General features: G+C 48.7%; 1 protein-coding gene across 1 annotated transcript; it reads right to left on the bottom strand.

Annotated features, from left to right (window-relative positions):
* On the bottom strand, positions 1 to 21,324 carry LOC144731149 (dual specificity tyrosine-phosphorylation-regulated kinase 2-like). Its single transcript, XM_078612114.1, has 10 exons — positions 21,319 to 21,324; positions 19,466 to 19,597; positions 17,741 to 17,877; positions 17,006 to 17,096; positions 4,997 to 5,134; positions 3,440 to 3,515; positions 2,884 to 3,059; positions 1,296 to 1,356; positions 532 to 632; positions 1 to 30 (listed from the first exon to the last, which is right to left on the bottom strand). Exons 1-10 carry the CDS (start codon positions 21,322 to 21,324, stop codon positions 1 to 3), a joined length of 948 nt encoding a protein of 315 aa, XP_078468240.1.
* Positions 21,325 to 26,701: the final 5,377 nt, after the last annotated feature.

Below are 26,701 nucleotides of genomic sequence, written 5' to 3'. Positions count from 1 at the left end.
TCAGGCGTCATCCGGAGATTCGGATCCCATCTGTTGGGAGACGCACGGGGAGGGAGGGGGGGGGGACGCACACGTGGTAAGAGGGGCATGGTGAGATGATTTGACAGGGTGGGAGGTGGGGGAAGAGTGGGGAGAGGTGGGGGATGGAGATGGTGGGAGGGAGTGGTGGTGGGTAGTGAGTGGGTGGCAGAGCTGTCAACCCGTACGGATTATTCCATATTCTTGTACACGGAAATTGAGTTTTCAGGTCCGTACGTAGTGCAGCCGTTTCAATCCTGGGTAAAAATAATAACTTGTATCTATTTGTTTGTGTTTGTCCCTTGTGATGGGACTTTCTAGGATGAACGTTGAGATTTATAAGGGGCACGGAGTAACCGACAATGTCTGAGTTGGGTCTGTTGTAAGGTAGGGCACTGATAAGGTGTTGACAGGTATAGGATGGTGAGTGGGGGTGAGTGGTGTGGGGATAAGTGGGGAGACGTGGGGGTGAGCGAGGGGTGAGTGTGGTTCGTACTGCAGGCAGCGGCTGACGAAGTCCACCAGCTGAGGGTGGTGGCCCTGCAGCGCGCGGTGCAGAGGGAGGCTTCCTGGTGGCCGCTGCTTGGACAGGTTGTCGGGGAGGCCCTCAGAGTCTGCAGAGACGCACGCAGTCACCAACCACCACGTCGCCCACATACCTGCTCATCCACTAACCTACCCACCTACCTATCCACCTACATACCCACTCACCCACCCATCTACCCACCCACCCACTCACCCACTCACCGAAACACCTACATACCCACTCATCCACCTACCTACCAACCTACCTAACCACCCTACACACCCACTCACCTGCCCACTTACTCACCTACCCTCACACCGACCCACTCACCCACCCACCTATGCACTTACCCACCTACCCACCCACTCGCCCACCTACCTACCTACATATCCACTCACCCACCTACATACCCACTCACCCATCTACATACCCACTCTCCCACTCACCCACCCAACCACTCACTCACCTACCTACTCACCTTCTCAACCACTCACCCACCTACTCACTCAACCACCCACTCACCCACCCACTCACCTAACCACCCACCTGCTCACTCACCCACGCACCTATGCTTCATAACGACTGCTACTGGGAGCCCAAAACCCCACCCCACCCCCGAGATAATCAGTCCCCCCCAGCCACCCCCCCCCCCCCACAAAATAACCATATAAGAGCCTCACTGCCACCCCCACCTAACAAAACGGAATGGGTTACGTCGCTTGCGCCAGCCTGCCCGAGCTCCTCGACTCACCAAAGAAAAGTGTCCTGTTTGGGGCGTCGTCCACCATCTTTTTCGGGGGCATGCCCAGGATCTGCGCATGGTTTCAGACGAAGACAAAAGGAGGAGGGGGGGGGGTTACAGCCGGTGGAGCCTCAGCGGGCCCATTGGGGCAAATGCTGTCTGTCAGCGGTGAGTCGTGGTGGAGGCAGCGCCTGTGGAGGCCGGCACTGTGTACAAAGACAACAATCCCCGCTTCCCCGTATTATCCTCATCTCATTGCTGGGGCAAGTGCTGTTTAATCGCGAGCAGCACCTATGAAGGACGCACTGTGTACAAAGACAACAATCCCTCTCCCTCTCCTTATTAGCCTCATCTCATTGCTGGGGCAAGTGCTGTTAGCAGCGAGCAGCACTTATAAAGGCATGAACGGCACACGAGGGGGTGGGTGCCCAGTGCCACGCCCGGCCACCTTTGTCTCCCCCAGTGGAAATGTTTACTACACACTGCTACACCAGGTACAGTAGAACCTCTGGTCACGAATGCTTCTGATCACGACCAAATCGGGTTCCGACCAAAAAATTCACAGAAAATTTTAATCTGGTAACGAACACATACTCGGGTGGCGATCAAACACGGCCGCGGCCGATTTCCCCTTCCGTGCCGTTTTTTTGTTGAATTACACAACGCGTAACAGTTATGTAACTTTTGTTATATAAAATTCCTAGTAAGATATTAACTTTGTGAGTGTAGTCATACCCCTCCCCCCTCATTCAAGCCGTAATTTAGAGAGCGAAAGTGCTGAGTACGTAAATCGCTCACGTAATAACCCGTTAATCTCTTCTCACATCATTCATACGATGATGCGGTGAAGTAAACGTTCATACGATATTACGGTGAATGCTTCCAAAAACAATACTGTAAGCAAATATTACTGTTAACATACTTTCAATAGAAACATGAATTTCTCATGCAAATATTCTCTCTCTCTCTCAGAATCGACCGACTGATGTAGCAGACGAAACAATCATCTTGTTGAACGATTCTAAACCTTGAAGCGGCAATGTTAGTTTTCCCTGTTGTTCAAGGTTTTCTCAGTGTTATTCAATGTTTTTACATTTAGTTTACTATTACACTGTGAATTTTACGGCATTATTAACTATTTTTGTGCTTAAAAATCCAAAAATAAACAATATTTATATACAGTTTGTAGGAGTCTCGAACGGATTAATCGTATTTACATACAATCCAATGCGGAAATTAGGTTCGAGTCACGACCAAATCGGGTTGCGACCAACGTTATGGAACGAATTATGGTCGTGACCAGATGTTCTACTGTACTCGCTTGAGGCTTAGTCGACCTATGAGAGGCCCTGGACCAGTTCAGATAGTCCTCTCTGGTGTTTGGGGCCGTGAGAGGGAATCAAACTCTATGAGTATGGGTTTCTGTGGGTCTGTATGGGTCTCTATGAGTATGGGTCTCTGTGGGTTTGTATGGTCTCTATGAGTATGGGTCTCTGTGCAGACCCACATAGACCCATACCCATAGACACCTGCCCGCCTACCCACCATACCCACCCACTATACCCACCGTACCCACCCACCCACCCACCGCCCGTACCTCAATGCAGCAGGGCAGGTGTTCTTCGACGGCAGGTGAATCGAAGAGCACCTTGCCGGTGGCCAATTCGGCCAAGGTACAGCCCAGGCCCCACATGTCCGCAGCGCAGGTGACATCGTAGCCCAGCAGCAGCTCCGGGGCCATGTAGGGCAACGTCCCACCCACGTTTTGGGCTGCTGCACAGCAACAACAACGACGATGAATATGAAGTAATCCCTCCGTCAACAGCGACGTGGGGGGAACAAGTTTTTTTTTTGTCGGCTAAATGCGTAGTCGGCTTCTGCGACCGATATTTCACGGCGGAGGCGAGTTATTGGGTTGGACAGCGTACTCTGGCTGCCTGCCTAATGATGATGCTCGGCTGTAAACGCTCGAATTGTAAACGTCGTAGTGGGTCTACATCTCCAGCACACCGGTTAGTGCTGTGCAAGTGGCGAATTGGAGCGTCCTGTTTACGTGACGCTGAACCTCGCCGGCCGGCTGCGTTTACATTGACGCCATCAAACTCCCCCCCCCCCCCAAAAAAAATTCCACGCATGCACGCAAGGCCACTCACTTTTATGCTTCAGGTAAAAGCTGAACCCGAAGTCGGTGACCCTCACTTTGCCGGCCGCGGTGAGCAGAATGTTGTCCTGGACAAAGGGGAGAGACAAAGAAGGAATTCCACGCTCTGAGGTTACGGCGAGAGTGTCCAGCCAGCAGTGGGTCGATCACGCAAAGTGACGCATTGACACCCACACGGGCAGCCCCCCGCCCGACTTGCGACACGGGCTACGTGCCTGAGACCCGTTCAAAGTTGTATTTTACTATCAGGGTGTAAGGCCCCGCTGAGCTGTTGTGTAGGTCTTTTATTGCAAACGACCCGGCCATCACGTAATACAGCAGCTCAACCAAGGGGCTGATATCATCGTCAGCATCATCATCAGCATCATCAGCATCATCAGCATCAACATAATAATTGCGTGGACATATATAGCAGCAGCCAAACACTCTAGAGACGTCTTTCAACAGGCCCTTAAAGACCCATACTCATAGAGACCCATACTCATAGAGACCCACACAGACATAGAGACCCATACTCATAGAGACCCATACAGACCCACAGAGACCCATACTCATAGAGACCCACACAGACATAGAGACCCACATACTCATAGAGACCGACATACTCATAGAGACCCATACAGACCCACAGAGACCCATACTCATAGAGACCCACACAGACCCACAGAGACCCATACTCATCGAGACACATACTCATAGAGACCCACAAAGACCAACAGAGACCCATACTTATAGAGACTCACACAGACCCATACTCATAGAGACCCATACAGACCCACAGAGACCCATACTCATAGAGACCCACAAAGACCAACAGAGATCCATACTCATAGAGACCCACACAGACATAGAGAGACCCATACTCAGAGACCCACACTGACTTCGAGAGACACAGACTAAAACTAAGTTATGTTTTACTTTACTAGGTGTAAGGCCCCACTCTGAGCTGCTGTGCAGCTGTTTTGTCGGAAGCTCCCTGGCCATCACAAACGATAGCTCAACGTGGGCTGATATCAACATCATCATGCGGAAAGGTTACAGCAGCTGTCAAATACTCTAAACGCGTGGTCATGTTGATTCTGAACGTAGAGGGAAAAACCGGAGGGCTTGGAGGAAAATCCACGTGACCACCACGGGGAGCGAGAGAGACGCAAACTCCAAATATACGGCAGGCGTCAGGGTTGTAATCGAACCCGCGACCCCCTGTATACCAGGCGAGGTAGTTAACATCTCCTAGCCACAGCTGCCTACCGTCAACCTGCTACCTCTATCTGGAAGGAGGAGGTGGCAGAGTCACAGTAGATTGACGAGCCAGCGCATCGACCCCGTGATCAACCGTGGCCGGCCTGCCTCTGCGGTACGAGTGTCCACCTCGTACCGGATCGTCTTCGCCGGAGGTACCGTGACCCCACCACCACTACCACCACCTCCCTCCCGATGGACGGAGCCAGCGCATCGACCCCGCGATCAACCGTGGCTGACCTGCCTTTGCGCCAGCTAACCGAGCGCCCCGATGAGAGGGCGTGACCACCGCGCCCGCTCCGCTCACCGGCTTGATGTCCGCGTGGACGATGCCCCGCCCCTTGGCGTACAACAGGAAGTCGAGGATGGCCTTGTTGTGCTCCCTCAACGCCTCACGTAGATTCGCCCGATGCTCCCTTTCCTCATGACGTCGTAGAGGCTCTGCCTGGCACGACAACGACGACGACGTTTAAACCCCTTTCCCGTTCCGATGACGTCCGCTCGGCGACCCACGACCCGGACCCCAAACCGACTTGTGCCACTTGGTTAGTTTTGGGGGGGGGGAGGGGTCATGAAACGCCTCGTCGCTCCGCGGTATTCATCCGCGGCCTCGCCGCACCGCACTAGCGCCAAGGGAACTGAATATTTTGTAATAATAACTTCATTATGATTTTATTATAATTTCACCATGATTATGTTATTCCCTTTTATTATTTCATTACTATCATTTTATTACTATCATATCACAATTTAACAATACATGTATTCTATTTATTATTATTGTATTATCAATATTTCTTAATAAAAAATTGTATTATAATTTTAATTAGCAATATATTCGTATTATTTCAATATAATTTCCTTATCTTAGAATTTTTTCCGTCATTTAATTGCCATATTATTGTTAATTAGTATTTTTTCATTATTATTCACCTATTAATATCGTATTATTTTATTATTTTATAAAATAGCCTATTAATTTTACTAGCAGGTGTACCCGTTCTTCGCACGGAAATTAATAGTTTAGTCCATCACAGATGTGACGTTATCGCTCACTGCCATGCAATAGATTATATCCATTATTACCCCCCAAAATACAAAAGTCTATTTTTATACTTTTTACATTGTGTACAGTACGGAAGCTACCCACGTGCCAAATTTCAAGTTTGTTGCATGTTGGCAAGTATGCTAAACATTTCGAACAGACACACATATCCACACATTTCCCTTTTATTTCTACGTAGATTATCATGAAAGAAATTAATGTATGGTTCATGGGGAGCATTTCCGTGAGTCGCGTCTTTCGCAACCCGGGGGGATTTCCTGCGTCTGCTTTGTCGCCACGGTGTTCTGCGATTGTCGATAACGCAGCGGTTCGCCGTGCTGAGCTGCTTGACCCACGGGGGCCACGTGGGCGCGTGCTGCTCGACTTCCCAGAGCTTTGGAGACTCGGTTGCCAAACAAATTGTGCTTGTAAAATTGTCAGATTAATTATTGCATGAATTAATTATCAAAATAGCAATTAATTAAGTTATGTAATCGATTAAATTAATTGATTTAACGAGGCGAGACATCTTTTGATGAATTGTTAACTATCTTTAAACTCATTAAATAAACTGCAAAAATAAGTTAATTATGAAAGGTATTAAAAAAAAGCTATTTTGGAACAAATTAGAAAATTAATCCCCCCCCCTGCCCACTTTGCGCAAGAGCACAGAAGCCTGATCACCACATCTGTGCCTCTATATAAAGAACGAAACAGGTGGAATTCTCCACAAACTGTGGCTGTCGCCTGATGAAGCCAGTTGTAATTACTGGCGAAACATCATATTCAGAGATTGTAAATGTTTTGGCTTGGCTCTCCAACACACCGTTGTGCTGTACCATTATACTACACTTCTTCTTCTTGTTCGTCCATCATAGTTGATGATGACCATGGCACGTTTGTCATTTTGTTGGGTTTTGATGAGTGCGCAGATGGCTGAACAGGCCAATCCGAGCCCGGAATTCTCTGTGGCACACTGGACAGGTCAGGGAGGATGTAGAGCTCTGAGGCGCAGCCACAAGTCCTTGGTAGATTTGCACTGCTGCCTCTTCAAGATAGCACAGGAGCTTCTACTCTCACAGAGGACTGCACCGTCCTGTACTTTTCTTCTCCAGGCAGGTCGGTCCTGTGCTAGGGATTCCCAGCTTTTCAGGTCGAATCCAAAGCTCTTCAAGGAAGCTTTAAGGGTGTCCTTGTAGCGCTTTGTGGGGCCACCTTGTGCTCGCTTGCCATTCTTCAGCTCGCCAAAGAAGACTTGTTTTGGAAGTCTCGCGTAGGGCATTCTGGTCACGTGGCCAGTCCATCTAAGCTGTTCCTTAGCAAGCAAGGTGTAGATGCTGGGGATATTTGCCTTGCTGAGGACTTCCGTGTCAGGGATTCTGTCTTGCCACTTGATCCTCAGCAGTTTCCTCAGACAGCTCAAGTGGAGATGATTCAATTTCTTGGCATGTCGCTGGTAAACTGTCCAGGCTTCGCACCCATACAGAAGAGTTGGTAAGACAACAGCCCGGTAGACCTTCAGTTTTGTCTTCTGCTTGATGCCAGTCCTTTCCCATACCGAGTCACGTAGACGCCCAAAGGCTGCACTGGCCTTGACAATCCTGATGTTAACTTCATCATCTATGTGCACAGCGCGAGACAGTGTACTACCAAGGTAAATAAACTTGTCAACGGCTGAAAGCTTTTGCCCATTCACAAAGATGGTTGGCTCAGTGAAGGGTTTCCCAGGAGTAGGTTGGTATAGGACGTCAGTCTTCTTTGTGCTGATTCTTGGTTCTTTCGGTAAAGTCACGTAGAAGGGAAGTAATAAAATAATAAAAATAAAACATAATAAAACAATTCTCACGACGTTTCGGCCACAACGCAAGCAGCCGTCCTCAGGCGAAGAATGAGAACATTATCAAGCTAGGAGCTTATATAGGTGTAGCGAGGAGGAGCGCCTTAACAAAAGAATGTGCATATGAAGAGGAATTTAGCATACCAATGGGCAATGAGTAGGAGGTGGGCGGAGGGGTTTCAAAGTCCCATTATGCCCATGCATTATGCAGGATCAACAGCACCACGGGGGGGCGCAAGGAACAGCGTTAATAAAGGAAAGGAATGTTAATGATATGTAGCTGCATTTACCAAACAACCACGTAGAAAACCAAAGTAAAAACTACATAAAAAACTAAAATATAAACTGATACTTACTATACTCTACAATAAGCTGAGTTACTAACAACAAATAATAAATTACAATTCTACGTCGTAAGAAGTATATAATATACTTCCATCTAAACTTTATTCTCTTAGCATATACAGTACTATATACTGCCATAGATAAACCCAACATTAAATTATATACTGTATTGCTGTAAACCACCCTATACTTTATACATTTTAATATAACACTATGTATTATTCAACTCACCCTAATGTGTATCGAAATGGTTTATTACGTCCTTCCAATGATTGCTAAGCCTGAATCCATCTTCTCGGTTAAAATTGTCTCTGTGTTTGTATATGTGGATCGCCTCATGAACGAATCTCTCATGATAGCCAGATGGCTTGCAGAGAACCTCCGTCTTGGAGAAGTCAATGTCATGTGAGCCCACTGAGTTGTAACAGTGGTCTGCCACGGCTGAGGTGTTTGTCCTACCGTGTTTTAGATCAGCTTTATGTTCACGAATGCGGTCTGAGACGTGTCGTTTGGTTTCCCCAATGTAACTGCTACCACAGAGGCAACTTAGTTTTGTAGACGCCAGGGTACTGTATGTCTGGAATCACATCTTTTACAGACGGTACCAGATCACGGATTTTATGTACTGTGTTGAATCGGACCTGGATCTTGTGTTTAATCAGGATTTTGGAGATCTTTTTTGTGACCCCAGCAATGTAGGGTAAGGTGATGGTCTTGAAAGGCTCCTCAACAGGATCTTTCTTGATGGTTGGAGTGATGGCTTTGCGGATTGTGTAGTCGGAGTAACCATTAGCCTTAAGAGCTTGGCGTACGTGTTTGAGTTCACTGGAAATGTGTTCATGGTCGGAGATGCATTGGGCTCTATGATATAGAGTCTTGATGAGGGAATTCTTCTGGGATGGATGGTGGTGGGAATCCGGTTTTAGATAAGCATCCGTGTGGGTGGCTTTCCTGTAGACAGAGTGGCTCATTGAACCATCAGGTCTCCTTTTGATTAGGACATCCAAAAAGGGTAGCTTGCCATCATTTTCGACTTCCATGGTGAATCTGATGGCTGGGTGTATGGAATTGATGTGGCCGAGAAATTGGTCTAGAGCAGGCCGGCCATGTGGCCAGATGACAAAAGTATCGTCTACGTACCTCTTCCATAAGGTCGGGCGTAGAGTGGCAGTCTGGATGGCGTCCGTCTCAAATTTTTCCATGAAGATGTTGGCTACAACCGGAGATAGGGGGGAGCCCATTGGGGTGCCCTCAATTTGCTTGTAGAAGGTTCCATTCCAGGTGAAGTATGTATTGGTTAAGCAGTGTCTCACCAGGGGGGGTACCCCAGCATTTAGTCCTTGATGAACCAAGTCTTCAATGATTGCGATGGTGTCAGGCACAGGCACCTTGGTGAACAAGGAAACCACATCAAAACTGACAAGCAGGTCGTCTGGGGACAGGGCAATCCCCTTGATTGTCGATACCAGGTCAGTAGAGTTTAGTACTGCAGAGGTGGTTTTTCCAGTGAAAGGCCGTAGGATTTCGGACAAAAAACGAGCCAGTTTGTAAGTGGGGGAGTTGATAGTAGAGACAATGGGACGAAGAGGTGTATCTTCTTTATGTATCTTTGGCAAGCCGTACAATCTTGGTGGCCTGGCTGCAGAAGGTTTCAACGAGAACTGTTTGGTCTGATCAATTAATGCGGTTGAAGCAGAAATGATGTTGTTGGTTTTGGAGACAAGGCTGTTGGTGGGGTCTCTTTTTATTTTTGTATAGCTGCCATCGTTGAGTAGTTCTTGAATTTTGTTGTTGTATTCTATTTTGTCCATGATGACAGTGGCATTGCCTTTGTCGGCTGAGAGGATGACAATGTCCTCCCTCTTTTTTAATTGAGCTAATTCAAAACGCTCATCTTTGCTGATGTTGCTAGCTGGCATCTTAGCGTTTTTGAGGGTTACAGAGATTTCAGATCTTGCTACGTCTGCAGCGATGTGACTCAAGCCCTTGAGAGCTACATCTACTCGAGCAATTATATCATTAACTGGTATGTGTCTAGGTGTGACTGCAAAGTTTAGTCCTTTAGCTAAAACGGATTTCAAACCTTCAGAAATAGGACTGTTACTGCGATTAATTACGACTTTGTTAACATCTAGCTTTTCAATGTGTGGGTCCGGTTTCTTGTTTGAGAGGCGGTTGAATTTGGAAATCAAGTTGTCCTTACATTTAGTCGACATAGCGGCAGCTGAAGAGGCAGTCATTTTTTCCACGTGTTCCCAATCCGATGTGGACATTGTTGCACTCAAAGATAAGTGTGATTTGTAGAGTATCTTGTCTAACTGATCTAGTTCGGTGCGCGTAAGTCTGATTTTCTCTGAGATAAGAGCTAAGCTAGTTCTAGACAGAATTCGTTTCGCATTAGAATAAGTTACAGCAGCAGATGTTAGTGTAAATGCGTTTGGTATTACCTTAGAGTCGCGGCATCTCTTCAGAAAGGTGAGAGACTCGATTAGCTGAGCCTTCTTATCCCGGAGCTTGTTGAAGGATCTCAAAGTTATGTGGAAACCCTCCCCGTAGAGGCGGTTAAATTTCGATTTAAAGCTTTCGTGACTGCAGGGATTCATCTTCTTGGTTCTTTCGGTAAAGTCACGTAGAAGGGAAGTAATAAAATAATAAAAATAAAACATAATAAAACAATTCTCACGACGTTTCGGCCACAACGCAAGCAGCCGTCCTCAGGCGAAGAATGAGAACATTATCAAGCTAGGAGCTTATATAGGTGTAGCGAGGAGGAGCGCCTTAACAAAAGAATGTGCATATGAAGAGGAATTTAGCATACCAATGGGCAATGAGTAGGAGGTGGGCGGAGGGGTTTCAAAGTCCCATTATGCCCATGCATTATGCAGGATCAACAGCACCACGGGGGGGCGCAAGGAACAGCGTTAATAAAGGAAAGGAATGTTAATGATATGTAGCTGCATTTACCAAACAACCACGTAGAAAACCAAAGTAAAAACTACATAAAAAACTAAAATATAAACTGATACTTACTATACTCTACAATAAGCTGAGTTACTAACAACAAATAATAAATTACAATTCTACGTCGTAAGAAGTATATAATATACTTCCATCTAAACTTTATTCTCTTAGCATATACAGTACTATATACTGCCATAGATAAACCCAACATTAAATTATATACTGTATTGCTGTAAACCACCCTATACTTTATACATTTTAATATAACACTATGTATTATTCAACTCACCCTAATGTGTATCGAAATGGTTTATTACGTCCTTCCAATGATTGCTAAGCCTGAATCCATCTTCTCGGTTAAAATTGTCTCTGTGTTTGTATATGTGGATCGCCTCATGAACGAATCTCTCATGATAGCCAGATGGCTTGCAGAGAACCTCCGTCTTGGAGAAGTCAATGTCATGTGAGCCCACTGAGTTGTAACAGTGGTCTGCCACGGCTGAGGTGTTTGTCCTACCGTGTTTTAGATCAGCTTTATGTTCACGAATGCGGTCTGAGACGTGTCGTTTGGTTTCCCCAATGTAACTGCTACCACAGAGGCAACTTAGTTTGTAGACGCCAGGGTACTGTATGTCTGGAATCACATCTTTTACAGACGGTACCAGATCACGGATTTTATGTACTGTGTTGAATCGGACCTGGATCTTGTGTTTAATCAGGATTTTGGAGATCTTTTTTGTGACCCCAGCAATGTAGGGTAAGGTGATGGTCTTGAAAGGCTCCTCAACAGGATCTTTCTTGATGGTTGGAGTGATGGCTTTGCGGATTGTGTAGTCGGAGTAACCATTAGCCTTAAGAGCTTGGCGTACGTGTTTGAGTTCACTGGAAATGTGTTCATGGTCGGAGATGCATTGGGCTCTATGATATAGAGTCTTGATGAGGGAATTCTTCTGGGATGGATGGTGGTGGGAATCCGGTTTTAGATAAGCATCCGTGTGGGTGGCTTTCCTGTAGACAGAGTGGCTCATTGAACCATCAGGTCTCCTTTTGATTAGGACATCCAAAAAGGGTAGCTTGCCATCATTTTCGACTTCCATGGTGAATCTGATGGCTGGGTGTATGGAATTGATGTGGCCGAGAAATTGGTCTAGAGCAGGCCGGCCATGTGGCCAGATGACAAAAGTATCGTCTACGTACCTCTTCCATAAGGTCGGGCGTAGAGTGGCAGTCTGGATGGCGTCCGTCTCAAATTTTTCCATGAAGATGTTGGCTACAACCGGAGATAGGGGGGAGCCCATTGGGGTGCCCTCAATTTGCTTGTAGAAGGTTCCATTCCAGGTGAAGTATGTATTGGTTAAGCAGTGTCTCACCAGGGGGGGTACCCCAGCATTTAGTCCTTGATGAACCAAGTCTTCAATGATTGCGATGGTGTCAGGCACAGGCACCTTGGTGAACAAGGAAACCACATCAAAACTGACAAGCAGGTCGTCTGGGGACAGGGCAATCCCCTTGATTGTCGATACCAGGTCAGTAGAGTTTAGTACTGCAGAGGTGGTTTTTCCAGTGAAAGGCCGTAGGATTTCGGACAAAAAACGAGCCAGTTTGTAAGTGGGGGAGTTGATAGTAGAGACAATGGGACGAAGAGGTGTATCTTCTTTATGTATCTTTGGCAAGCCGTACAATCTTGGTGGCCTGGCTGCAGAAGGTTTCAACGAGAACTGTTTGGTCTGATCAATTAATGCGGTTGAAGTAGAAATGATGTTGTTGGTTTTGGAGACAAGGCTGTTGGTGGGGTCTCTTTTTATTTTTGTATAGCTGCCATCGTTGAGTAGTTCTTGAATTTTGTTGTTGTATTCTATTTTGTCCATGATGACAGTGGCATTGCCTTTGTCGGCTGAGAGGATGACAATGTCCTCCCTCTTTTTTAATTGAGCTAATTCAAAACGCTCATCTTTGCTGATGTTGCTAGCTGGCATCTTAGCCAGCTAGCAACATCAAAAAAAAGATCTCCAAAATCCTGATTAAACACAAGATCCAGGTCCGATTCAACACAGTACATAAAATCCGTGATCTGGTACCGTCTGTAAAAGATGTGATTCCAGACATACAGTACCCTGGCGTCTACAAACTAAGTTGCCTCTGTGGTAGCAGTTACATTGGGGAAACCAAACGACACGTCTCAGACCGCATTCGTGAACATAAAGCTGATCTAAAACACGGTAGGACAAACACCTCAGCCGTGGCAGACCACTGTTACAACTCAGTGGGCTCACATGACATTGACTTCTCCAAGACGGAGGTTCTCTGCAAGCCATCTGGCTATCATGAGAGATTCGTTCATGAGGCGATCCACATATACAAACACAGAGACAATTTTAACCAAGAAGATGGATTCAGGCTTAGCAATCATTGGAAGGACGTAATAAACCATTTCGATACACATTAGGGTGAGTTGAATAATACATAGTGTTATATTAAAATGTATAAAGTATAGGGTGGTTTACAGCAATACAGTATATAATTTAATGTTGGGTTTATCTATGGCAGTATATAGTACTGTATATGCTAAGAGAATAAAGTTTAGATGGAAGTATATTATATACTTCTTACGACGTAGAATTGTAATTTATTATTTTTTGTTAGTAACTCAGCTTATTGTAGAGTATAGTAAGTATCAGTTTATATTTTAGTTTTTTATGTAGTTTTTACTTTGGTTTTCTACGTGGTTGTTTGGTAAATGCAGCTACATATCATTAACATTCCTTTCCTTTATTAACGCTGTTCCTTGCGCCCCCCCCGTGGTGCTGTTGATCCTGCATAATGCATGGGCATAATGGGACTTTGAAACCCCTCCGCCCACCTCCTACTCATTGCCCATTGGTATGCTAAATTCCTCTTCATATGCACATTCTTTTGTTAAGGCGCTCCTCCTCGCTACACCTATATAAGCTCCTAGCTTGATAATGTTCTCATTCTTCGCCTGAGGACGGCTGCTTGCGTTGTGGCCGAAACGTCGTGAGAATTGTTTTATTATGTTTTATTTTTATTATTTTATTACTTCCCTTCTACGTGACTTTACCGAAAGAACCAAGAAGATGAATCCCTGCAGTCACGAAAGCTTTAAATCGAAATTTGTGCTGATTGTTAGGCCGAAGTTGTTACAAGCTGAGGAGAAGTGGTCGATACTGTCCTGTAGATCTTTATTTGAGCCAGCAGCCAGAGCACAGTCATCAGCAAACACAAGTTCTCGAACAGTGACTTCCTCCACTCTAGTTTTGGCTTGCATCCTCCGCAGATTGAATAGCCCACCGTCAAAACGGTAGATGAAGTTAATCCCAGTGTTGTGGTTCTGGAATGAGTCTTGCAGCATGGCAGAAAACACCTTGCTGAAGAGCGTTGGCGCTAATACGCAGCCTTGCTTCACCCCGTTTGTGATTGGGAACGGATCAGAGAGTTCTTGCTGGTCTCTGACGCTGGCCATCATGCCATCATGGAGATTGCGCACGATACCAATTAACTTGTCTGGACACCCATACTTGGCCATGATTTCCCATAGGCCCTCCCGGCTGACTGTGGAGAATGCTTTTGTTAGATCCCCGAAAGCCATATATAGATCAACATTTTGTTCTTGGCATTTCTCCTGTAACTGCTGGGCAGTAAATACCATGTCAGTGGTTCCGCGGTCTTTTCTGAAACTACACTGACTCTCAGGTAGCAGAACCTGGTCTAGGTGGACAATTAGGCGGTTCAGAAGGATTCTTGCCAAGATTTTGCCAGCGATTGATAATATAGAGATGCCTCCATGGTTGTCGCAGTCCTGCCGATTGCCTTTCCTCTTATATAGATTGATTATAGTGGTATCCTTGAACTCCTTGGGAACAGCTTCTAATTTCCACAGAGACTGGAAGAGGTCGGTCAGTTTCTCGACTAAGCGTGGCCCTCCAGCCTTATAGATTACTGCTGGAATGGCATCGGACCCTGGAGCTTTGCCTGATGAGAGGAGTGTTATGGCTTTGCAGGTTTTCTCAATGGATGGTAGAACAGCAAGGGACTGGTTTATTTCAACTTGAGGCAGTCTCGCAATTGCCTCCTCATTTATGCATGATGGCCGGTTGAGGACTGCGCTGTAGTGTTCGGCCCACCTTGCAAGTATTTTGTCCTTCTCTGTGAGGAGTGTTGTTCCATCTGCATTCAGGAAAGGTGAAGTTCCTGAGCGTTGCGGACCATAGACCTGCTTGAGTGCATCATAGAGGCAATTGGTGTTGTTACTGTCAGCGTAGGATTGAATCTCCTCAGCTTTTGCGCACAGTTGGTGTCTTGCATGACTCTGAGTCTCTGCTGGACAATCCTGCGAATGTTGAGGAAGGCAGTTTTCTTTAAACTTGAGCTGCTGTCATTCAGATATGCTTTATGCAGGCGGTGTTTTTCGTCAACGAGTGCTCGGATTTCTGCATCGTTCTCATCAAACCAATCTTGATGTGTACGTAATGGAACACCAAGTGATTCAAGGGCTATAGAATGCAGCACGGTCTTGAGAGCAGTCCAGTCTGCCTCAGCGTCTGTATGCTCGAAGTTTAGAGACTCCAGGTGATGGTCTAGAGCCTCAACAAAGGCTAATCTGGTGTGTTCCTGTTGTAGGCGAGTGATGTTAAGACGCTTGCCACGTCTTTTTCCTTGTGGGCGTCTGGGAGGCTGAATCCGGATGTTAAGTTTGGAGATGATGAGACGATGGCCAGTCCAACATTCAGCACCACACATTGCCTTGGTCACCCTGACATCGTGCCGGTCGCTCCTCCTCATGATGACGTCAGCAATCCAGTGCCAGTGGTGTGAACAAGGATGCATCCATGAAGTTTTCTTGCGCTTTGGTAGTTGGAATATCGTGTTGGTGATGAGCAGGTCAAATTCAGAGCATGTTTCAGCAGCAGAAGACCGTTGCTGTTACATTTTCCAATGCCATATCTGATCCTGAATAGGGCTGCTCAGTCACTCAGGGTGCTGCCGGACTTCACTGCTGCTTCGGTCCAGTGAAGGAACGACCAATATCCTGAGCCGCCTGCGTGCAGGTTTGCGGCTACAGCTTCCAGCATATCCGTGCCTGCTGCTTCGTCGCTCACCCATCGCCACAGGACTTGGATAATGACGATGGTAAAAAGTGCCATGACTTGCGCAGAGAACTTGGATTTAAGTGAGGGTGATTTGCGCAGCTTCAACCTCACTCTCTCGACCAGCCGCATCTGTACCCAGTGGCAAGACGTAGTCAAGACTGGAGATGGTCCTGGTTGCAGTGGAAGGTCCGAAGACCCGTTTTGGTGGAATTTCCTCCACCAGGGGTTCCACATGCTCTGGCTCAGACAAGCTGAATTTTCCGGGTTCGTTAACCGCCGCCCGGGGTTCGGCGTTGACAGCTGCTGACTGTACCGACTCACCAGGGATGTTGAGCTGGTGTGCGCCTACGGTAGCAGCTAGAGGGCCGGCCCAGATGGAACAAGCCTGAGGCACAACTAGCTGGTCAGACACACTATACACTACTATACACTATACTTTCTACTACACTATACACTACACTACTATACACGACACTTTCTACTACACTATACACTACACTATACACTACTATACACTACAATACACAACTATACACTACACTTTCTACTACACTATACACTACTATACACTACACTTTCTGCTACATTATACACTACTATACACCACACTATACACTACTACACTTTACACGACACTACACAATAGTGCTATACTAGTAACGAATTGTCACGTTCTGTTTGCGTGACAACCCTTACTAGTTGGCTATGTTGGGTGGTTGTGGGTTTAACGACACAACATTTATATATTTACTTGATCTAACCCAAAAATATCTTTATTATGGATGATATTGGTCGCGAAAGCCATGCGTGTGAAACTCAATAAATAAATGTGATAAATCTGGTTGCTTGATCAAATATTAAATAAATATTTATTCCGAAATAAATCAACTATCGAGCGGAGCAATGGACACGCACACACTCGTGGGTGGGTGGGTGGGGGGGTGGGAGGGGGAGGTTCGCGTACTTCAAGAGCTCGACGACGAGGCAATTGTGTCCGCGGAATTGGAACGTGTCCAGGACCGGGATGACTCCGTAGCGCTCATTGCTGGCCTTGCCCTGCAGCTCCTTGGCCACCTCCAACTCCGTCCTCTGGCGGGCCGCTGTCGAGGAGCTGCGCAGCGGGAAGGCCACGAAATCAACGGTGACTCTCTGTGGGTGTCTCTGTGGGGGTCTCTGTGGGGTCTCTGTGGGTGTCTCTGTGGGTTACTTTGCTGGTCTTTGTGGGTCTCTGGGTCTGGGTGTTTCTGTGGGCCTCTGTGGGTCTCTAAGGGTCTGGGTGCATCCGTGGGTCTCTAAGGGTCTGGGTGTCTCTGTGGGTCTCTATGGGTCTTTGCGGGTCTGTATGGGCCTGTTAGTTTATAGTTAGCAATAGTTGTATGGCAGTTATTATTTTGTTAGTTAATTTTCGTTCATAGCAGTAGCCTTACGGCAGGTTATTATTTCGTGAGTTCGTTCATAGTTAGTAAGTTTTATGTCAGTTAGTCTGTTACTTTATAATTAGCAGCAGTTTTATGGCAGTAAGATATTGTTAGTTTATAGTTAGCAGCAGTTTTATGTCAGTTAATATTTTGTTAGTTCATATTTAGCAGCAGGTTTATGTCAGTATTTTGATAGTTTATTGTTAGCAGAAGTCTTACGGCAGTTAGTATTTTGTCAGCGAGTCCATAGTTAGTGGCAGTTTCACGGCGGTGCCTCCAATCATTTGATGATTATTTTCCGAGAGAGCGGGCCACCGCGGAAGGCCCTCCGACTCACGACAAGGGCAGCGACAGCATCTTGACGGCCACGAGCAGTTTGGTTTTGTGGTCGAGGCACTGCAGCACCAGGCCCTGGCCTCCCTCGCCGATCATCTTCTGCACCTCATAGCGGTAGTGGAGCTGTTCCTTGCGGACCTAGGAGGCGGAGGCCGGTAGTCAGAGTCGTCGCAATCAGAGCGTCGAACGTTCGGTAGTTGCAGCAGTAGTCGGGGCTTCCACGACTGCCATTATCAGCTACGGAGGTTTCTTTTTGCTTGGGTGTTAGATCGTGGAAACTGCCGAATGCTTGACTTAAAGCTTTCGTGACTGCAGGAATTCATATTCTTGGATCTTTTGGTAATATCACGTAGATAGGTTCAAAGATAATAAAAAAAAATAACGGACAACTATGACGTTTCGATCGCAACGCAAGCGGTCGTCTTTCTGTTATTTTGTATTATTTTCTTTGAACCTATCTACGTGACTTTACCGAAAGACCCAAGAATACCGAATGCCGTTAAAACTTGGGGGGGGGGGGGGGGGGTTGTTCGCCTTTTTGCGTTTATTGATCTAACACTGGGTAGTGAGACGCTGGTGGTGAGACACTGGTGGTGAGACACTGGTGGTGAGACACAGGATTTGGGACACTGGTAGTGAGACACTGGTGGTTAGACACTGGTGGTGAGGCGCTGGTGGTGAGACACTGGTGGTGAGACACTGGTAGTGACATACTGGTAGTGAGACACTGGGTAGTGAGACACTGGTTGTGAGACACTGGTGGTGAGACACTGGTTGTGAGACACAGGTTGTGAGACACATGTTTTGGGACACAGGTTTTGGGACACTGGGTAGTGAGACACTGGTGGTGAGACACAAGTTGTGAGACACTGGGTAGTGAGACACTGGTGGTGAAACACTGGTGGTGAGACACTGGGTAGTGAGACACTGGTATTGAGACTAGGCCCTAAAGAAGGCTGCTCTCTCTGGTGTAGACCAATCAGTTTCAAAGGCAATGCCACACATTATCAGAGCATGTTTTTGTCTGCATATTAACCACAAGTATGTGTTTTATGTCCAGAAAGGCTACAGCCTATTGCTACGCTGTTAAAGGCCCCACACTGAGCTGCTATGGAGCGACCTGGCCATCACAAATCATTGCTCAACGAAGTGGGGCCTCATCATTATCACCGTGTGGAAATTTACAGCAGAAGCAGCCAATTGCTCTTTGACGTTGTTTCTAAATGTGGAAGGAGAAAAACGGAGGACCCGGAGAAAAATCCACGCAACCACGGGGAGAGAGAGACGCAAACTCCAAATATACAGCAGGCGTCAGGGTCGGTATCGAACCCACGACCTCCTGTATACCAGGGGAGGGAGTTAACATCTCCTGGCCACCACGGCCGACGTCGTGAGTGGATTAGCCAAAGTTTACTACATACGGTGCGAAATAACTTGAACACTTTCACAGAGACCCACAGACACCCAGACCAATAAAGACCCAAACAGATCCTTAGACACTCACAGAGACCCCCAGAAACCCGTAACACAAAACCCTAACTGACTGTCTGTGTCTGATGGTGGTGGCAAGTTTAACGATTACATATTTATACTCATGCCTTCTAACCCAACAAAAACCTCTGTGGGTGTCTAATGGTGTCTCTTTGGATGCCTTTGTGGGTCTCAATGGGAGTGGGTCTCTGTGGGTGTCTCTTTGGGTCTCCATGGGTGTCACTGTGAGCCTCACAGGGATGTAGTTGTTGTTATCGTCGTCGTAGCTGTCGTTGTTGTTGCCGCCCCGGGGTTTGCCGACCTTGTCCACAGTGAAGAACCATACTTGTTTCATGGCCTCCAGCTCCGGCTTTTGGCGATGACTTACCTGAGGCCCAAAGAGATCCAGGATCGCTGCACACGTGACAACAACAACGACATCTTAGACTTTTAACTATTTCTGTTTTGTTTACATGCCAAGTAAGACCCCCGCTAGAGCTATATCGTCATCGTCGTAATTATCATCACGTGGAGACTCATCACTCCACTCAGACCCACAGAAACCCATACTGGTATCGAACCATAGAGAACCACACTCATATAGATCCATAGACCCACAGAGATCCATGCTCATATCGAACCATAACGACCCATAGAGACCCATACTAAAACTAAACTATATATTTTTTATTTTGGCAGGTAAGGCCCAACCGAAGTGGCTGTGATCTTCATCACGTGGAAATATATAGCGGCAGCCAAATACTGTATACCCACGTAACATGGCTGCCATGACATCCCTCGTGCAACATGGCCACCATGACAACCCACATGCAATGTGGCTGCCATGACATCCCCCATGCAACATGGCCATCAGGACATCCCTCATTCAACATGGCCGTAATAAAGTCCCCCATGTAACATGGCTGCAGTGACATCCCCCATGCAACATGGCCGCAATCAAGTCCCCCTTGCAACATGGCCGCAGTGACATCCCTCATGCAATATGGGTGCCGTGACATCCCCCATGCAACATGGCCACCATGACAACCCCCATGCAACATGGCCACCATGACAACCCCCATGCAACATGGCCGCTGTAATATCCCCAATGCAGCATGATCATCATGACCATCATGACATCCCTCATTAAACATGGCCGCCCTAAAAACCCCCATGCATCATTGCAGCCATGAAATCTCGCATGTAACATGGCCATAGTGACGCCCCCCATGCAGCATGGCCGTAGTGAAGTACCCCATGCAACATTGCTGCCGTGATATCCCCCATGCAAAATGGGCACAATGAAGTCTCCCATGCAACAGGACTGCAATAAAGTCCCCTAAGCCACATGGCCAACGTGAAGTCCCCCATGAAAAATGGCGGTAGTGACTTCCCTCCATTCACCGTGGCCACTTTTGCTCACTGCTGTTCCTCACCTCGAAGCGATTTACTGTGGATAAGGCCGGTGCCGGTTGCGGACAACGCACTCCACGTGTTGCCAGAGACTGCCTCTCTCCTTCTTGCTCCAGCTTGGTTCGTCTACATGCACATACACACACACATAAAAACAATATTGGAGTAGGCTCCTCTACACACAAACTTCAAATAAACAGTAGATGTTACGGTCGGGGTCGAACCCACGACCTACTGGAAACCAAGTGAGGTTGTTAATATGTCGCCATTGTGGTGCCACAGAGTAGTGTACAGGCATCACAAACACTCACTATATCTCGCAGAGGATCGTTCCGCCGTTCGGTTTGCAAGTGCGAGTTGTAAGTCGATGTTAAACAAATATATATTTCATGGAAGCTCGTTCGTAGTGTGGGTGGTGTTTGTAAGTGTGGGTGGTGTTCGTAGTGTGGGTGGTGTTCGTAAGTGAGGGTGTTGTTCGTAAGTGAGGGTGTTGTTCGTAAGTGAAGGTGGTGTTCGAAAGTATGGGTGGTGTTCATAAGTGCTATTGGTGTTCGTAAGTGCTGGTAGTGTTAGTAAGTGCTGGTGGTGTTCGTAAGTGAGGGTGGTGTTAGTAAGTGTGGGTGGTGTTCGGAAGTGTGGGTGGTGTTGGTGAGTGCTGGTGGTGTTCGTAAGTCGAGCGTAGGGGCCCATGCGTACCTCCATGGTGTTGATACTCAGAGTGGCTTCTCTCACGCAGCAGTTCCCAAGGTCTCTGTGTGGAAAGCTGTGGGTGGGTGGGGGGGGGTGGAGATGGTGTAGAGAGTCACAACACGAACTCACATCCTCACCACTTTCCCATATCCCCCAACCAGGAACCCACCATTCTAACCACGAACCCCCATCCTCACCACAAACTCACAACACGGACTCACATCCTCACCACGAACTCACAACAAGGACACACATCCTCACCACGAACTCACAACATGGACTCACATCCTCACCACAAACTCACATGGACTCACATCCTCACCACGGAACCAATCTCACCAATAACCCACAAGACGGACCCACACACTCACCACGAACCCACAACACGGACCCACACACTCACCACTAACCCACAACACGGACCCACACACTCACCACGAACCCACAACATGGACCCACACACTCACCACGCACCCACATCCTCACCACGGATCCACACACTCACCACGAACCCACAACACGGAACCACACACTCACCACGAACCCACAACAGGGACCCACACACTCACCATGAGTCCACAAAACTCACCTCGTCAAAAGTTTCGCTCGGATGGCTTCAGCAGAAGTTGTTCGAAAGGCGACGATGATGAAGCTGAAGCAGCTGAAGTTTAAGAAGCTGCCGTCTCCTTCACGCCCGTCTCGAACACTGAGGAAGCACGTGGTGATTGCGACGTAACCGGTGATGTCACAGAGCGAGGGACGTGACCACGCCCCCTTTAGCTACGCCCTCCGAGTGACGTGCCAATGCGCGACCACGCCCCCGGAAGCTGCCCCCTGCCCCTCCTCTTTGGGTGACCTCCACCCCCAGCTTCTACTTCCGCTTCCGGTCGGGGCGAATGGCGGCGATGGCGGGAAAAATCTGAACCCTGTCTGGGCCTCTTCGTGGTCGACTCAGCCTGAAGATGCCGACACGGGGCTCTGTGTGAGGTAAGTCTGTGGGTCTCTGTGTGGTGAGTTTGTGGGTCTCTGTGTGGTGAGTCTTTGGGTCTCTGTGTGGTCATCGTGTGGACATTCTGATTACCACCATAGGAATGTGGAATTTCCACCACCGGCTAGGGACCACGAACGGAGATGAGTAGAGTTCAGTGAGGCTTTGAAAGTGGAGAAACGGTGACTTTGAAGTCTAAGTTTGGCATAGCTGCCGTCTTTACTGTCGCCTGCTTAACCCTTATTGCTGAGATGAAGAGTGGGGAAATCAGCTCGTGGTTTTTAAAACAATTGTGCCTGTACAATTATTCCTTTTGTAATAACAGCCATAGAGGGTTCACGTGGGGATTGGCTTGCCGGTCCTGCTTGTAGCCAATAAGGGTTGAAATAGGGACCATGGCCCAGGCGTGATCACGGCATGTCATCAGGAGTGATTGGCCTAGCCATTCGGGGCCCCAGCTAATGGGGAGCCGGATGAGGGGCGTGGTCCCGGGATTGACAGGGAACCATCGAGAATGGTCGAAGCTGTCCATGAACGATTGGCTGGGGGGACCACGTGACGAAGAGATTAAGAGAGAGTGAGAGAGAACGATCGAGAGCAGACTGGGAAACGATAAGAGCAGGGTCACGCGCGGACGGGGGCTCGGGGTGCCACGTGCGCGGTGGGGACTTGGTGTAAAGTCTGTCCTCTCTCCGTTGTCTGCCAGCAACGGAGAGTGAGTGAGTAAAGTGTATTGTGGAAGTGGAAATAAAAAGGACTGATTCCGAAGCCGTCTCAAGAAGGATTATTACACTGGTGTCAGAAGTGCTTCTGTGACTGTTTGGACGATCGTCAAGATGTCTAAACACCCCAGAAAAAAGAACCTGCCCGTGCCTCTATCGGAGGAAGAGGTCGAGACGGATGAAGATGAGCTGTTGGGAGCTACAGCCCTTATGCCGCCTGCTCATGACACTCTCCTCGACGCCTCTCAGCGTCGACCAGGGGAAGATGCGACCACCGCAGGAACAAAAGACGAATGGCGGCTGATGGCGGAGCAGATTGAATCGTTACGCGCCATTCTGCTAAGCCTGGTGACCGCGGTGGCGTCCTCACCAGCCGTGGGTCGCCAGATCGCCGATCAGCTGGACGCCGCGGGAAGAGGTCCTGAAAAAGAATCGGAGTCCGCCATTAATCCTGCCACGCGGGAGGACGCCGTCGTCTTGGGTGGGGCGGCTGCACCGGAGTCGTCAGCCGCCATTTTGGGCGCACCTACCACCACGCGGCCGCCGGACGCCATTTTGCCTGCAGCGGGTGGAGAGCGGGAACGGCAGTCGGAGACGCCCGCGGCGCGCGCGTGCCACCGCGGACATCGCCTTCCACAAATTAAAGAATTTATCGCCGGGGGTGATTGGAGTGCTTTTACGTGGCGCTTCGAGTCAGCTTTTAGATCTGTGAACTGGACGGAGGAAGAAGCGCTGGGAGCGCTACCTACACTGCTCGATGATGTGTCTCTGGGAGTCTTCCGCTCCATCCCGGCGTCCAAGAAGAAGACACTGCGGAATGCGTTCGCAGAGAAGGCGGAATTTTATGACCCACCGACATCAGCCACCAGAAAATTTATGTCGCGTCGCCGAGCACCGGAGGAATCGCCGTTGGCTTATCGGGGGGCGTTGATGGCGCTGGCCATGGCTGCCTACCCCGACGCGACGGCCGATCATTTGGATCCACTCATCCTTTCCCGTATGCTGGAGTTGTCTCAGGAGCTCAACATCTCTCTACCAGTGTGCGGCCACGAACCGCTTTCATCGCGATGGGTGGCGCGCTGCCTGGACGCTACGTTTAATATCAAGCGTTGGGACCAGATGGCGGCGTGGACGGGGAAACCCGATATCGATGGGCCGCCTCTGGGATGGTCTCCGCGACTGGTGGTCCACTGCTCCGACGACTCGGGCGACGACGACATGCTGGCTGCTGCTGTTCCGCATAGGAATCCGGGACGGCAGCTGCGCGACCAGCGTGGCGACTACACGAACCGGCCGCGTGCAAGGGCCGGGTCGTCCGACCGCCGGCCGACGTCGGCCGCGTGTTTCAAGTGCGGCAGACGGGGCCACTTCGCCCGTGACTGCCGCTGCCGACCTCTGCTGTCGCCTCTTCTGCCGAGGGGACCTCCATCTCCTCCACCTGCTGCGGAACTGCAACAACCTCGGGCGAGTCGGCACAAATCAGACAACCGGCAGGTCTTGTCACATCACTCATCCACTCGCACTCATTCTTACACTCCTAAGGATAATTTTACTTATCCTGCTCCATTGACACGCTCTGCTACACAGTGGAAGAAATTGGCTCGCAGGATTGTGGCTGCGGCGTCGGGCTCGTCGACGGTACAAGGTACCATCGACGGCATTGACGTCCGTATCTTGGTGGACACTGGCGCATCGGCTACCATCATTTCTGATGTTATTTTTCATTTGTTGTCCATTCCTGCGTCGCGGATACGCAAGGTTAATGATGCGTGTGTTGCCGCCAATGGGGGGAGCATGGGTATCTGCGGACAGGTGGATGTGAGCATCGCTATCGGAAATATTACCGCCGCAGGACCTGTGTTAATTTCTCGCTCGCTAGCTGTTCCATGCTTGTTGGGTACAGATTTCCTGCGCCGGATGCCGCTGAGAATACGGGTCGACCAGGGCTGTTTGGAAATGCCGGGGGGTCGTAGGATGGCGTTCCTGCCTTCCCTGCTGGCCAATGTGCCTACAGGTAACGCAGTTACTGCTGTCGTTGCGGCTACGGTGGAGGTTCCATCGGGAGCGCAAATGCTTATCCCGCTGCGTTACTGAAAACCACTTCAAATGGGAAGGGATGCGAAGGGCGTGCTATTATCCCCATCGAATTCGGTATCGAAATCTTTTTCTTTGGCGGCGGCACAAACGATCGTGCGCCCAGGTCAGGCACCTTTCATACAGGTCTTGTATGGGGGACCTGACCGCGTTGTTGTTCCGGAGGGATCGGTGCTGGCTCACGCCACTACCGATTTCGCCTCTTGTGACAAACCGCCGCGCGCTCGGATGCCCGCGGATGGGTCTCCGCATGATCGTTCACAAGAACGCTGGATCGCAGATTTATGCGGAGAGAATTCTTCCTTGTCAAATGAACATAGGAACGCCTTGCATTCGCTATTGCTGCGGTACGCTGATGTTTTCAGCAGAAATGATTTGGACCTCGGCCGCACGTCGCTTTTGTCGCACCATATTGAAACCGGTGCGGCGCCTCCCGTCTGTATGCACCCTCACCGCATGAGCCCGGCGGAAAGGGAACACGTGCGTGGGGTAGTAGATGAATTGCTGGCGGCCGATATTATTTCGCCGTCCAACAGCCCTTGGGGCGCGCCCGTCGTTCTGGTTAAGAAGAAAGATGGTGGTACGAGGTTTTGCGTTGATTTCCGCCGGTTGAACAAAATTTCGGTAGCGGACGCGTACCCCTTACCGAGGATGGATGACTCATTGGATGCTTTATCGGGTGCTAAATTCTTTTCCACCCTTGACCTGTCCTCGGGCTTCTGGCAGCTTCCCCTCGATGACGAGTCAAAAGCCAAAACGGCATTCCGCACGCCGTAAGGTCTCTTTGATTTAATCGGTTGCCGATGGGCCTGAACGCGGCTCTGGCCACGTTTCAGCGGCTCATGGAATTGGTGTTGGCGGGACTGCAGTGGGAAACGTGCCTCATATATCTAGACGATATAATTGTCTTTAGCCGCACATTCGAGCAACATCTCCTACGCCTTGAGACAGTTTTTCAAAGAATGCGTGCGGCTGACCTTAAGTTTAAACCGAGGAAATGCCACCTTCTGCAACACTCCGTCCGTTACCTGGGTCATATTGTCAGTTCGGACGGTGTATCCACTGACCCTCTGAAAACGAAGTGTGTACGTGAGTGGCCCACACCCACCTCGGTGGGTGATGTTCGGCGGTTTATTGGATTCGCTTCCTATTATCGCCGCTTCGTTAAGAACTTTGCGACGTTGGCAAAACCATTACACGTTCTAACTGGCAAAAATCAAAGGTTTAAATGGGGTGCGGAGGAAGAAAGTTCCTTTATGGCACTTCGGGACCACCAGATTTTTCGCAGCCGTTCATCCTTGATACGGATGCTAGTGATATCGGCATTGGGGCCGTTTTGTCGCAACGCAAGGACGGGGTTGAGAGGGTGGTGGCGTACGGCAGCAGGGTTCTATCCCCTGCGGAAACGCGATATTGCGTGACAAGGCGGGAACTTTTGGCAATTGTCCATTTTGTTCGATTGTACCGGCAGTACCTGTATGGACGGAAATTCCTGGTCCGCACTGATCATGCGGCTTTGCAATATTCCCTTAAATTGGATCAGCCGTCAGGCCAATTGGCCCGGTGGTTGGAATCGTTACAGGAA

This window comes from Lampetra planeri, chromosome 38 (genome assembly GCF_965212315.1).
Source record: "Lampetra planeri chromosome 38, kcLamPlan1.2.h2, whole genome shotgun sequence".
Classification (NCBI taxonomy): domain Eukaryota; kingdom Metazoa; phylum Chordata; class Hyperoartia; order Petromyzontiformes; family Petromyzontidae; genus Lampetra; species Lampetra planeri.
Note: the sequence above shows the minus strand (reverse complement) of the source record. Positions and strands in the feature narration are given on the sequence as shown.